The sequence below is a fragment of the Siniperca chuatsi genome, linkage group LG9, assembly GCF_020085105.1.
Source record: "Siniperca chuatsi isolate FFG_IHB_CAS linkage group LG9, ASM2008510v1, whole genome shotgun sequence".
Lineage (NCBI taxonomy): Eukaryota > Metazoa > Chordata > Actinopteri > Centrarchiformes > Sinipercidae > Siniperca > Siniperca chuatsi.
Genome location: NC_058050.1, coordinates 7,525,940 through 7,539,077, shown reverse-complemented (window position 1 = coordinate 7,539,077; position 13,138 = coordinate 7,525,940). Strand labels below are relative to the sequence as shown.

General features: G+C 38.4%; 2 protein-coding genes across 4 annotated transcripts; both read right to left on the bottom strand.

Annotated features, from left to right (window-relative positions):
• Window positions 1-564: 564 nt before the first annotated feature.
• LOC122881760 (sialic acid-binding Ig-like lectin 14) lies at window positions 565-3,230 on the bottom strand. The gene is made up of 3 exons (XM_044208343.1): window positions 3,067-3,230; window positions 1,610-2,023; window positions 565-959 (listed from the first exon to the last, which is right to left on the bottom strand). Exons 1-3 carry the CDS (start codon window positions 3,098-3,100, stop codon window positions 916-918), a joined length of 492 nt encoding a protein of 163 aa, XP_044064278.1. The 5' UTR covers window positions 3,101-3,230; the 3' UTR covers window positions 565-915.
• Window positions 3,231-4,104: 874 nt separating this feature from the next.
• On the bottom strand, window positions 4,105-11,387 carry LOC122881755 (sialic acid-binding Ig-like lectin 5). Of its 3 annotated transcripts, none has more exons than XM_044208334.1 (9): window positions 11,334-11,387; window positions 9,352-9,449; window positions 8,482-8,892; window positions 7,889-8,209; window positions 7,384-7,686; window positions 6,159-6,443; window positions 5,772-6,053; window positions 5,024-5,120; window positions 4,105-4,924 (listed from the first exon to the last, which is right to left on the bottom strand). In XM_044208334.1, the coding sequence occupies exons 2-9, from the start codon at window positions 9,410-9,412 to the stop codon at window positions 4,816-4,818; spliced, it is 1,869 nt and encodes a 622-aa protein (XP_044064269.1). In that variant the 5' UTR covers window positions 9,413-9,449; window positions 11,334-11,387; the 3' UTR covers window positions 4,105-4,815. The 3 variants fall into 3 exon arrangements, with proteins under 3 accessions (XP_044064269.1, XP_044064270.1, XP_044064271.1); XM_044208335.1 differs by having other exon boundaries at window positions 5,024-5,117; window positions 11,334-11,360; XM_044208336.1 differs by lacking the exons at window positions 4,105-4,924; window positions 5,024-5,120 and adding an exon at window positions 5,565-5,684 and having other exon boundaries at window positions 11,334-11,354.
• Window positions 11,388-13,138: the final 1,751 nt, after the last annotated feature.

Genomic DNA, 13,138 nt, shown 5'->3' with positions numbered 1-13,138 from the left:
TTAGATCCTCCCTCCATGACTGTGAAGTAATACAAAACTTTTTGAAAAGGGAAGTACTGTAAAAAAAATTGTTATCTTGAGAAACCAACAAATCAGTACTGAACTCTTCTCCTAATGTGTTTTTTATGCAATATGTGAAGTGTTATGAAAGACTGTATGTCATACTGTATATAGCTTCTTAAAAATCGCTTCAATAATGCACCACACATGACACACATACTGTGCATTGTTGTAAAGGTTCTGTATTACTAGCTAATATCTGCAGTCAGAGTTGAGTGATTATGGTCAAATGAACATTGTTTGTCATGTATTAAAAAGATAAAGTGTAACAGCTGAAATGCATTGTTTCTCTGTATCTCTGATAATTTCCTATTTTCCTATTATTATTATTGATTGCTGCTTTTATCTCATGTTGCTGTATTAAATGCTGATTATGTCCTGCCATTGCCTTTTAGCTTCCTAACGCTGTGAAGTATCTTTGTTGAAGTTGAACTGTTGATGGAGACATCCATACAAATTGAATGATGGTACAGGAGCTTCAACAACATTGTTTGTCCACAATTTTTTTTATTTCAGTGCAAGAAGAGAAATCCTTCATTGAAGCTGTCTGAAAGTCATCCCTGAAGACTGTAAAGAAATGGTGGAAGCTGACATTTGTCACTTCAGAGGTTGGCCAATAACATCATACTCTTGTGATCTGTAGTGACATGTAAGTTCTGTCCACTTGATTTGGTTTCACCTTTTTTCTGGCTTTCCTTTTGAGAAAAAAATAGTGAGCCATGATTTGTTGCCTAAAAGTCTCAAAAGCATTATCAGAGCCTTTAAAACATAACATGCAGATGGAGTAACATACCACAGGAATATCACATAGATTGTGTAGAAGACGTTCACACTTAGAGATACACCAGCAACGGCCTAGGGAAGCACTGCACTGTAAGGTCCACAATGTTGCACAGGACCTACCATAAGAAATGAGATATTGTAGATTGTATACATGTTCTTATATTATGGTCATGCTGTACATTTTGTGACCACTTTATTAGCTATATAACCCCATGTAGGCTGTGAGCCACCTGTAAATGTCCACAAAATATTGTCAAGTAACGTGTATGAAAAGGCCAGGGCAAAGGGAAACAATAATTGCTCCATAATGTATTGTGCTTTAGATAACAGAATTGTATAAAATGGTAACACAATATGATCATATCATTATGATACAATAGCGTATCTCTGTGAAAGTCTATAAACAATGTAATTAATTTAATTATTGTCCAGCTGTACCCAACTAGCTCAAGATCTCTTTTAAAATAATTATTTTTAAAATCTTGAAAACCAAAGCAAAATCCTCCTTTAAATGTAAAATGCACAAACCATATGATTTGATATGATATGATTGAACCATATATTTGAAGGTGCAGGGCTGTGAAAGTTGTTCAGCATGAATTTGTCAAAGATTTTCAGCTACCTAATAATGAAGAACAGCAATTACAACAACTAGACATTTTCTGTATAAGAACAGTTGTACTATGTACATCACTGTTATGACAACCAGATTACAGCTACAGCAATCAACATCATCTCTGTGCATATTTGCTGTAGCTCTTCATACCTTTAACAGAGACAGTTGTTCTTGGAGAGAATGTAAATCCATCTGCCCTCCCAAACAGGTTGATACCATTAACTCTGAGCTGATATGAACCAGAGTCTGAATCAGTGAGGTCAGTGATGATGATGCTGCAGTTCTTCTGACTCACGTCAGGCTCCAACAGTGACACCCGTCCTATAAATCCAGACTGAACCTTTTTGTTGTTCTTGTTAGTGTGGAATATCACATCTGAATCTACACATTTTTGTTTAGATGGTTCACATTTGTACCAAACTACATTTTGGGGTGTAAATCCAAAACCAGTAGTGAAAGAACACGGTATCACAACACAGAGTCCAGCCTCTGCTGTAATTTCTCCTTCACTAACAGTGACACAGAATCCATTTAGACAGTCTTGTCTTCTCCAAACTGATGCATCTGTTTAAAGGAGACAAAAATATATTTAGATTTTGACAATACACCATGAAGTTTAATAAATGATGAAGAAAGGCTACTACTATGACTGTTTTTGTTTTATATAACTGCTGCTGTAAGTAGATAACACAACATAATTTCAGAATTTTACATATTTCTTTATCCATAATATCTTTGGTAAACAAAATATTTATTTAAAGAACTATTCATCCCATTGTTTCCAAGTGAGTCAGTAAATGCTGTGAGTAATGCTGCTAATGAGCTGGTAAATTCAATGTGTAAAAATGAAATACTTGTAATTTGGAAGCACAATACAAGAAGGACATGTATTTTGGCGAATTATGAACTATTACTGATTATCTTTAATGTTGGCATCATAACAACATTACAATAAATATGCATATCTGTGTCTGCATTGCTGCCTCTCACAGAGAAAATCAGAGTTGCTTAGATGAGAACAAACATCCTAATTTGATGATTGAGACATTCAGTCTTCCCCTTACAGGACAACATTACACTACAGGTGCAGTAAAAATGCAGGAAGTCCAGGTGATGAAAATTAAACAAAGGAAGCTCCACAGTTACCATCACAGATCTTAATACAGAATGTTGCACGTTCGGTTATTCCACAGTTGCTTAATTAAATTTACCACTTCACACAGGGTGCGGCTAATGTGAGCAGTTTGTTAAATCTGCTCTAGCAAGGTCCTATGTGTATAAACATAGTTCAGCTCAACAACAGCTCTGATACAATAAATATCTAAAATCTCTGCAATATTCCAGGCCCCCTGTCCAGCTCTGGGCCCCCTGAATCATTGATACCCCGGCTGTGACAAACAACAACTCTGACAAAATAAATATCTGTAATCCTCCCATCCTCAAGCACCATTTCTCGAGCACAGTCCACCTTTCCTCATCAGCAACAGCAATACCAGGACATTATATTATATGTATATATTTATATCATTTAGGGAAGAATCAATTCAACAATTTCAACTTAGAATTCAAAAATATATTTATAAAACAAGGTAAATGTTGTGTTTTACCTCTTTCTACCATGTTCTCCTCTTCTCCCCACATTGATCCCTGCTGTGTGTTTCTGCTCTGAACTGACTCTTCCTCTCCTCACTTTTCCATTTCTTCCCTCTTTGTGCAACAGCAAGGATTCAGAAAGTTTCCCTGCCCAGTGTTAGACATTATTTCTCCTCTTCTGAGACTGACACACTGACAAACTGTATGTGACATTTACACATAATAACACATCATGTACCATATCTTATTGGGAATGAAAGGAAACTATTTTGTGTCCTTGTTTTCTGTTTGTTTTGCTGTTATTTTCACGTTCTCACCATAAATGTGACATAAAGTGAAACTTCTTGAAAAAGGGAAGTGTGTGTGTAAAATAAATCTTGTCATTAGGATAAACCATCAAACCGGGAGATGCATTGAAACCTTTTCCTCACAGTTTTTATAAGACTGTGTCAATATTGTATAATAGTTTGACAGTTATATGTTATTTTTGATGATTGTCAAATGAACATCATATTGGTCAAAATCAACTCTTGTCACTGGTTAAGTGCATCAAATACCTGCAGATCCAAATAGCGGTAACATATTATTTCTCAATTTTAACAACCTGCAGTCAGCAACTTTGTATTTGTAATAGTTCCATGTTTCCATGGTTTGTATAGTGCAATATCTGTATGTACTACTCTCCTCAAAGTCACTGTAGTGATCACTCATTTAAACATTGTCATATGGCATCACTATAGTCCAAGTATCTCTCATAAATTCCTCTTTACAATTTGACCTGCTGAACTGGCTACAGTTCAATTGATATATGCCTGTATATTACACATCCACTGCATAAACTAGACATTTCAGAGTCTCTCAGAGAGAGTAGTTGGAAATGTTGTGTTGTATCTGACAGGTCACTAACTTGACACAGCAATAACATATACAGCATACTGTCATCTTTGCTCATCAAGTCAGATTCATACCTGCAACATGTTTTTAAAAGGGGAAGTAATCAATGATGTGTTGAATAACAAGTCTAAGTTGCAGGTTTATCATGATACCCTACAACTGATATAATTCAAGTCTTTATTTCACACCACAGATTACATCATTTCAACAGAAGTGTGGTTCCTTACTTCATAATGGAGTGGCAACAAATGTGCCATTTGATCTGATTATCAGGCTAGGTTCAATATTTTTGGGGCCAAATATTGGTAGTTCTGTGTAGCCATAATGACTCCTAATTGTTTGTGATACGTGGCAAAGGAAATCTACAACTAATGAAGAAACTACAACAAATCTACAAATCAAAATTGCCTTCATTGTCAAAAACAATTACATATACCATCCTGCAAATATAATTTCCTCCTTTTAGGTAGACTTTACAGTTTGTATTCCAGACACATTACAAGCACAAATACAACTCACACATTGTCACAATGCAATTTAAAATATCAAGTTGTTTGACTTGAAAATTACAGTTTCAGATCCCCAGACTGGTTGAGAAATCTGCAAAGTATTTAAATCCCAGCTACAAGAGATGACACTGGAAATCACTCAGGTGTGAAGATGTGTGGAGTGGGAATACAAATTGCGAAATAACGCATGGCCAGTGGACCTCCCCTGGGTCAATAAGGTTCATGAAATGTAAACAAAAAACTATAATATTGTTTAAATGCCATATTCATAAAATCTTACACATGTTGAAAATATGATTTATCAGATCAGTCAGACTTTGGAAGTACCATCTTCTCCTTCCTGTCAGTGGAAGCTGACACTTAGTTCAGAGATTGGCCAATAACATCATACTCTGGCAATGGGTCTCTTTTCTGCAGTGACATGTAAGTTCTGTCCTCTTGGTTTGGTTTCACCTTTTTTCTTGTGTTCCTTTGGAGAGAAGAAAGCGTGAGACATAATGTGTTGTCTAAAAGTCTCCACTGAATTGACAGAGCCTTCAAAGCATAAAATGATGACGCAGTAACATACCAAAGGAACATCACGCAGATTATGCAGATGACATTCACAATGAAAGATACAACAGCAATGGCCCAGGGAAGCACTGTACTCGGTCCACGTTGATCTGCTGTTAGAAATGACAAAATGTAGATTGTATAACTCAAGTGCTACTCAAGTGCTCTACTCAGTGGCTACTGTGTTAGCTACAGACCCCCATTTACGCAGTGTTACCTGCAAATGATAGATTTACTGCTGTTCCTATTTACCACCAAGGTTTACTTAAGGAACAGTGCAGAAGTTGTTTGTTTTGTTTGTTTTTTTAAAGAAGAAAAGTTGGAAGAAAATAGCTGTATGAATATTCAAGGTTGATTGATTTATCATTTTATAACACGGGGTGCAAAATGATATATAATTGCAGTTCTCTTTTTTGCTACTCACAAAAACAAACATTCAAAAATATATACAGTAGATCAGTGAATAAATAATAAGTCATAGAAATTAAAACTATTTTACATGGTGGAGTGCTGAGGATGAATTAAGGAGTCTCACAGCCTGGGGGAAGAAGCTGCTCTATAGCCTGGTGGTACGACAGTGAATACTTCTGTATCACTTGCCTGATGGCAGCAGGGTGAACAGGTTGTTGCTGGGGTGGGTACTGTCTTTTAGTATCCTTTGGGCTCTTGATGTCAGACTATTGAACACATGTTATGTTACCAATACTTTCTTATTGATATCAGTGATTGGTGCTGATTGTTATGTGTGTTATGTGTGTATTCACCTTCTTGCCTCTCTGAACTTATGATGGTGATGTTTTGTTGCACTTCCCCGACTTCATTGCTGCTGCTGACACACACAATAGTGTTGCTGTGGTCTTTTACAGTTAGAGTGACGGTGCTGTTGACTGTGTGGTTTGACACAGTGGTAATAACAGAGTACTCAGCGTGGTTCTTCAACAGCGGCCATTTAATGGTGGGTAAAGGAAACCCCTCACTCATACACACACAAGTCAGGACCTCCGACTGAACCTCACATCCAGAGTTTTTTAAGATCTTTGAAAACCCTGTAAAACACACAAACAGAATCACATCATAATAACAAAATGTTGATAGTGTAAAATGAGAACATAAACCTCAAACTTTCAAGTAGATTAGTACAGCCCACTTACAAGTCACAGTTACGTCAGCATGTATAGTCACAGTTGTGTCCAGGTGTTCTGCTGTACAGATGTACTGGCCAGAATGTTTTACCGTCACATTAGGGAGGACAAGTGAGGATGTTCCAGTGTCGTTCTGCAGGTCAGTATCAAGTCCATTGTGCAGGTTTGTCTTGGAACCAAGTTTAGTCCATGTGATACGAGATGGAGGAAAACTTTCAACGCTGCAGGTGAGATTCAGAGTATCTCCCTCCTCAACAGTTGTATCCCCAGTGATGACAGGTTTCTTCTTAATATCTGAAGAAAATTTTAAACAAAATATTTGAAGTTAAGATAGAGGTGAGAAACAGATATAGATGTTTTTTTAATTTGAAAAACATCTATATAAAAAAAAAAAAGTAATGACACTCATAAGCCAGAGTCATTATATACACATTACAATACCTCACAGTATGTCTAGAACATACACGTACATGAATTATAGGAATATCTGTCAAATATATATATACACGCATGCAAACATAATTAGTCCAGTAGTGCAACGCCAGAAGACTTCTTGAGGTAGTATAGTGACTTTTTAAGAGGCTTACTGAAATTAAAAAAAATATATATAAGGCAGCCAAAGTGTAAGTGCTATCTGTAATACTGTATAAATAGAGGTATAATTCTAAATAAATCCAATGTACATTAAAATATATACAGCTGTGTGATCTGTAGTATATAATTAATTTGATTTACAGAATATAATATAAAGTCAATACATGTAAACGTTTTTGTGATTGCATTCATGGATCGTCTGCCAGTGTTTTTTGTAAATACTACCACTGGATGGCACTAAAGTCTCAACATTTTCAAACTCTGAGGTAAATCCAATCAAAAAAATGAAATGAAAAATGCACATTGACATGGCCACACATATATTCAATTCGATTTATATAGCACCAATTCATAACAGAAGTTATCTCATTTCGCTTTTCCTATAGAGCAGGTCTAGACTGTACCCTTTATAATATTAAATTACAGAGACCCAACAAATCCCACCATGAGCAAGCAAACATATATGAAGGCACAGGGCTGTGGAAGTTATTCAGGATGAATTTGGCATGGTTATTAAGGTTGTTCGCTGCTCTCAACTCAGTTTCAGTTAGCTTATTAGAAAAAAAAGGGGAAAATACTACAATAAATGTTCTTTTAACACTTGTTAAAAAATGTCTTAACACTAGTACAATGTACTTACACATCACTGTTACATCAACTTTTTCCATCAGGATGTTGTGTAGATGTTTTGCTGTGCAGATGTACTGTCCTGAATCTTCTGCTGTCAGTTTAGAGATGGAAAAGGTGCCCATTCCACTTTCTTCCTGCAGGAAGGTGTCAGTGTTGTTCTGCATTTCAATTTCTGTTCCATTTAGCATGTTTTTCTCAGAAAATTTAGTCCATGTGATAAGAGATGGAGGGAAACTTTCAACACTGCAGGTCAGATTCAGAGTCTCACCCTCCTTCATTCTTGTATTCCCAGTGATTTTAACTTTCTTCACATCTATGAGATAAAATTATATACGGTATTATATGCAATGTTACAGTGCCACTATATTCCCAAATTTCTTGCAAGAAGACTGTTAATGTTGTAAAATTCAACATTTCAGAAAGCCATCGGAAATTACGCTAGAGAATATCTCTTAGCAAATATTTTAGATAAAAAGGTTAAGGTGAGAATAAAGCACAGTATACACTATACTCACAGGTCACATTTAGAATCACTGTCTCCTCTGTAGTCATGTCGCCTGTAAAGCTCACCTTACAGGTGACATTGGTGCCGTGGTGTTCAGCAGAAGAGTTAAAGGTCAAAGTTGAGCTGTGTCTCTGTGTGACAGCAGTCGGATTCTCAGTGTTGAAAGCAGTGATGTTTCCTGTGATGTCAGAGTCATTCTCTCCTGTTCCTCTCCACGTCCAGGTGATTTCAGGACCAGATCCAGAGCAGAGACCAGGAGCAGTGCAGGTCAGTGTGGTCTGCTGTCCCTCTGTCAGAGGAGGAATCATCACTGTGGGCTTCTGGATCAGATCTAATGGGAGAGCAGTCCATGAGTGGAATCAGGTGAACAGCCTGAAGGTCATCATTCACTTAAGTTGGGCTAAAATAATCACATACATTTCAATGGGTCAATAAGTAGGAGTTATATCAGGAACTGATGCCACTCCTACAGGTTGCCTACAGAGGCCGAAAAACATTACTTCATGCTTCTATAAGACCATAAATACACCAGATATGTTGGTGCCGTTCATTGGCACCACAATGAACATCTTCACTGTATATATTTGTTGTAGCTCTTCATACCTTTAACAGAGACAGTTGTTCTTGGAGAGAATGTAAATCCATCTGCCCCCCCATACTTGATACCATTAACTCTGAGCTGATATGATCCAGAGTCTGACTCAGTGAGGTCAGTGATGATGATGCTGCAGTTCTTCTGACTCACGTCAGGCTCCAACAGTGACACTCGTCCTATAAACTCAGACTGAACCTTTTTGTTGTTCTTGTTAGTGTGGAATATCACATCTGAATCTACACATCTTTGTTTAGATGGTTCACATTTGTACCAAACCAAATGTTGGGGTGTGAAGCCATAACCAGTGGTGAAAGAACACGGTATCACAACACAGAGTCCAGCCTCTGCTGTAATTTCTCCTTCACTAAGAGTGATACAGAATCCATTTAGACAGTCTTGTCTTCTCCGAACTGATGCACCTGTTCATGCAAAAAGTGAGAGAAAAAAGAGGGACAGAGGATTTTTAAATTTTGACAACACACCATATTTATTAATGAAGAAAGCCTACTACTCCTGACATGATAGTACATGTACTGTTTTTGTTTTATGTAACTGCTGTCTTATAAAACTACTGTTGTCAGCAGCGTTGTGCAAACATAATGGAATTTCATCAATAATGTTTTTGGTAAACAAAAGTTTCATTTAAATAATGGTCTATCCCAGAGTTTCCAAGTGAATATTTGTTTTGAGTCATCAATGTGCTGCTAAATTCAAGGTCGAAAAACTAAATATTTGTAGTTTTGAAGCATTTCAGTAAAACATTTAAAGGTATATTTATTACCATAAATTATTTCAAACTATTTACAATTAATAATTTTATTTCAAAAATAAATAATATAATGTTGCTAACATAACACGATTACAATGGAGATGCATACCTGTGTTAGCACAGCCGCCTCTCACAGGGAACAGCAGAGTCGCCCAGATGAGAACAAACATCCTGATTTGATGATCGAGACAGTCAGTCTCTCCTCTCCTTTTCAGAAGCACAAACACATTATACAAAAAGGACAAAAGACAAACAGTAAGTTCAGTTCCTGAAACTGGTTCAGAAACACCTCCACAGCACAGATTTTAATACATCTGTGATTAAACATTTTAAAGTCAAGATTCACTTTTTTTCCAGCTTTTTCCAGAGCTTTCGACTATATTCCAAACATTACTTATGTAGAGTTTGACACCTCTTCAGTCACCTCTCTTGTTTTGACCAGTTTTTTTTTGTTATAAAACCGCTTATATATACAGTGTATATACAGTGGTGTGAAAAAGTGTTTGCCCCCTTCCTGATTTCCTGATGTTTGTCACACTTAAATGTTTCAGATCATCAAACTAATTTAAATATTAGTCAAAGATAACACAAGTAAACACAAAATGCAGTTTTTAAATGAAGGTTGTTATTATTAAGGGAAAACAAAATCCAAACCTACATGGCCCTGTGTGAAATAGTGATAAACCTAATAACTGGTTGGGCCACCCTTAGCAGCAACAACTGCAATCAAGCGTTTGCGATAACCTGCAATGAGCCTTTTACAGCGCTAAGCGAATTTTGGCCCACTCATCTTTGCTGAATTGTTGTAATTCAGCCACATTGGTTTTCGAGGATGAACTGCTTTTTTAAGGTCATGCCACAGCATCTCAATAGGATTCAGGTCAGGACTTTGACTAGACCACTCCAAAGTCTTCATTTTGTTCTTCTTCAGCCATTCAGAGGTGGACTTGCTGGTGTGTTTTGGATCATTGTCCTTCTGCAGAACCCAAGTTCACTTCAGCTTGAGGTCACGAACAGATGGCCGGACATTCTCCTTCAGGAGTTTTTGGTAGACAGCAGAATTCATGGTTCCATTTATCACAGCAAGTCTTCCAGGTCCTGAAGCAGCAAAACAGCCACAGACCATCACACCACCACCACCACCATATTTTACTGTTGGTATGATGTTCTTTTTCTGAAATGCGGTGTTACTTTTACATCAGATATAATGGGACACACAACTTCCAAAAAGTTCAACTTTTGTCTCGTCAGTCCACAGAGTATTTTCCCAAACGTCTTGGGGATCATCAAGATGTTTTCTGGCAAAAATGAGACGAGCCTTAATGTTCTTTTTGCTCAGCAGTGGTTTCTGTCTTGGAACTCTGCCATGCAGGCCATTTTTGCCCAGTCTCTTTCTTATGGTGGAGTCATGAACACTGACCTTAACTGAGGCAAGTGAGGCCTGCATTTCTTTGGATGTTGTTGTGGGGTCTTTTGTGACCTCTTGGATGAGTTGTCGCTGCGCTCTTTGGGTAATTTTGGCTGGCCACTCCTGGGAAGGTTCACCACTGTTCCATGTTTTTGCCATTTGTGGATAATGGCTCTCACTGTGGTACGCTGGAGTCCCAAATTTTGGAAATGGCTTTATAACCTTTTCCAGACTGATAGATCTCAAATACTTTCTTTCTCATTTGTTCCTGAATTTCTCTGGATCTCTGCACAATGTCTAGCTTTTGAAGATCTTTTGGTCTACTTCACTTTGTCAGGCAGGTCCTATTTAAGTGATTTCTTGATTGAGAACAGGTGTGGCAGCAATCAGGCCTGAAATCAGGAAGGGGGTAAACGCTTTTTCACACCACTGTATATATATAGCATGTTTACTTATTCCATAGTTGTGTGAATAAATGTGGCTACCACTTTAGTCAGAGGTGCAGCTAGTTTCTTTTACTGTGAAACACTTGACATCTGTTCTAGAAAGTGGATAGATTAATAAACTTTACTACGATTACCTTTACAAAAAAAGAACAACAGCACATTTTGTATGATATTATTCAGGGAACAATGAATCACTCCAAAAGATATTCATAAAATAATGTAAAAGTTGTGTTTTACCTCTTTTGCCTTATCTGTTCTTCTATCCAAAGTGATCTCTGCTGAGTGACTCTGCTCTTATAGTAACTGACTGACTCTTTCTCTCTTCCTTCTCCTTTTTTTTAACTTATTCTCTGTTTGTGGTTAGTGTCAAAGAAAAAAGTAAAGGATTTCTTTTGAATGTTTTTTATATCATTAGAAAGAAATGGGAAGTACAGTAGATGTGTGAAATCTTGATATAGCAACAATCTAATGGCGATGATAATTTTATCATGTTTTTTTGTGACTTAGTTTGTTTTAGGGAATTGAATAACTTTTGGTCATATTATAGTGTCTTTTCATTTCTATTCTATAGTACATTGTAATGCATAATACATACTGTAGTCTGCACAGTGTCGTGTGCATGACTGTAAATGCTCTGAGTTATTAGCTTATATCCACAGTGGTAGTTGAGTAATGATGGTCAAAACAGAGTTTTTGTCACTGATGAAGTGTATTAAATACCTGCTGATTCAAAGAGAAGAGAGATTCGATTAGCATTCATCCTAGTTCACAATCTATGCAGCCTCTTAGCCAGACGTTCTGCATTTGGGCTGATGTCATTAGTTAGTCAGTGCAGGTATTTGGTCATAAACCAAAGTATTAAACATATTTAATTTTTTGACCTGATGATGGCGCCACATAAAAAGTCAGAGGATCCCCAAAGTTATTACAGTTCATTTAATGGCAATCAATCCAACAGTTTTTGAGACATTTTGCTCAAAACCAAACCCAAAAATGTCAACGTCATGGTGGTGTTAGATGAAAAGTCAAGGGATCACCAAAGTCAATAGAGTTCATTCTCTGGGCACCATGAATACATGTATAAAAATTCATGGAAATCTATCCAATATTTGTTTTTTCAGATGTGGACCAACCAACTTTGCCATCGTGTTGTTGAGCTGTGGAGGAGGGGCGAACTTTGAATGTTGTGTTTACAAACCGCAACCGACAAATCCAACTCATTCTGCCTTTAAACAAAGTCCTACACTCCATCCATCCATCCATCCATCCATCTTCTTCCGCTTATCCGGGGCCGGGTCGCGGGGGCAGCAGTCTAAGCAGGGACTCCCAGACTTCCTTCGCCCCAGACACTTCCTCCAGCTCCTCCGGGGGGATCCCGAGGCGTTCCCAGGCCAGCCGAGAGACATAGTCCCTCCAGCGTGTCCTGGGTCTTCCCCGGGGCCGCCTCCCGGTGGGACATGCCCAGAACACCTCCCGAGGGAGGCGTCCAGGAGGCCCTCAGCCACCCTAGCCACCTCAGCTGGCTCCTCTCGACGTGGAGGAGCAGCGGCTCTACTCGAGCTCCCCCCGTGTGACTGAGCTCCTCACCCTATCTCTAAGGGAGCGCCCAGCCACTCGGCGGAGGAAGCCCATTTCGGCCGCTTGTATCCGCGATCTTGTCCTTTCGGTCACTACCCAAAGCTCATGACCATAGGTGAGGGCAGGAGCGTAGATTGACCGGTAAATCGAGAGCTTTGTCTTTCGACTCAGCTCCTTCTTTACCACAACGGTCCGATACAGCGCCCGCATCACTGCAGACGCTGCACCGATCCGCCTGTCAATCTCACGCTCCATCCGTCCCTCACTCGTGAACAAGACCCCGAGATACTTAAACTCCTCCACTTGGGGCAAGGACTCCCCACCCACGCGAAGAGAGCAAACCACCTTTTTCCGGTCAAGAACCATGGCCTCAGATTTGGAAGAGCTGATTCTCATCCCAGCTGCTTCACACTCGGCTGCAAACCGTCCCAGTGCATGCTGCAGGTCCTGGTTTGAAGAAGCCA

Coding starts and splice junctions, on each gene's coding strand:
- LOC122881760 (XM_044208343.1), bottom strand. CDS start 3,100: ATGTGGGGAGAAGAGGAGAACATGGTAGAAAGAG. Junction 2,024..3,066: donor GGAGAACATGGTAGAAAGAG/GTAAAACACAAC, acceptor TCCTTTAAACAG/ATGCATCAGTTTGGAGAAGA. Junction 960..1,609: donor AACAACTGTCTCTGTTAAAG/GTATGAAGAGCT, acceptor TTCTTATGGTAG/GTCCTGTGCAACATTGTGGA.
- LOC122881755 (XM_044208334.1), bottom strand. CDS start 9,412: ATGTTTGTTCTCATCTGGGCGACTCTGCTGTTCCCTGTGAGAGGCGGC. Junction 8,893..9,351: donor AGGCGGCTGTGCTAACACAG/GTATGCATCTCC, acceptor TTGCATGAACAG/GTGCATCAGTTCGGAGAAGA. Junction 6,444..7,383: donor AGTTGATGTAACAGTGATGT/GTAAGTACATTG, acceptor AATTTTCTTCAG/ATATTAAGAAGAAACCTGTC.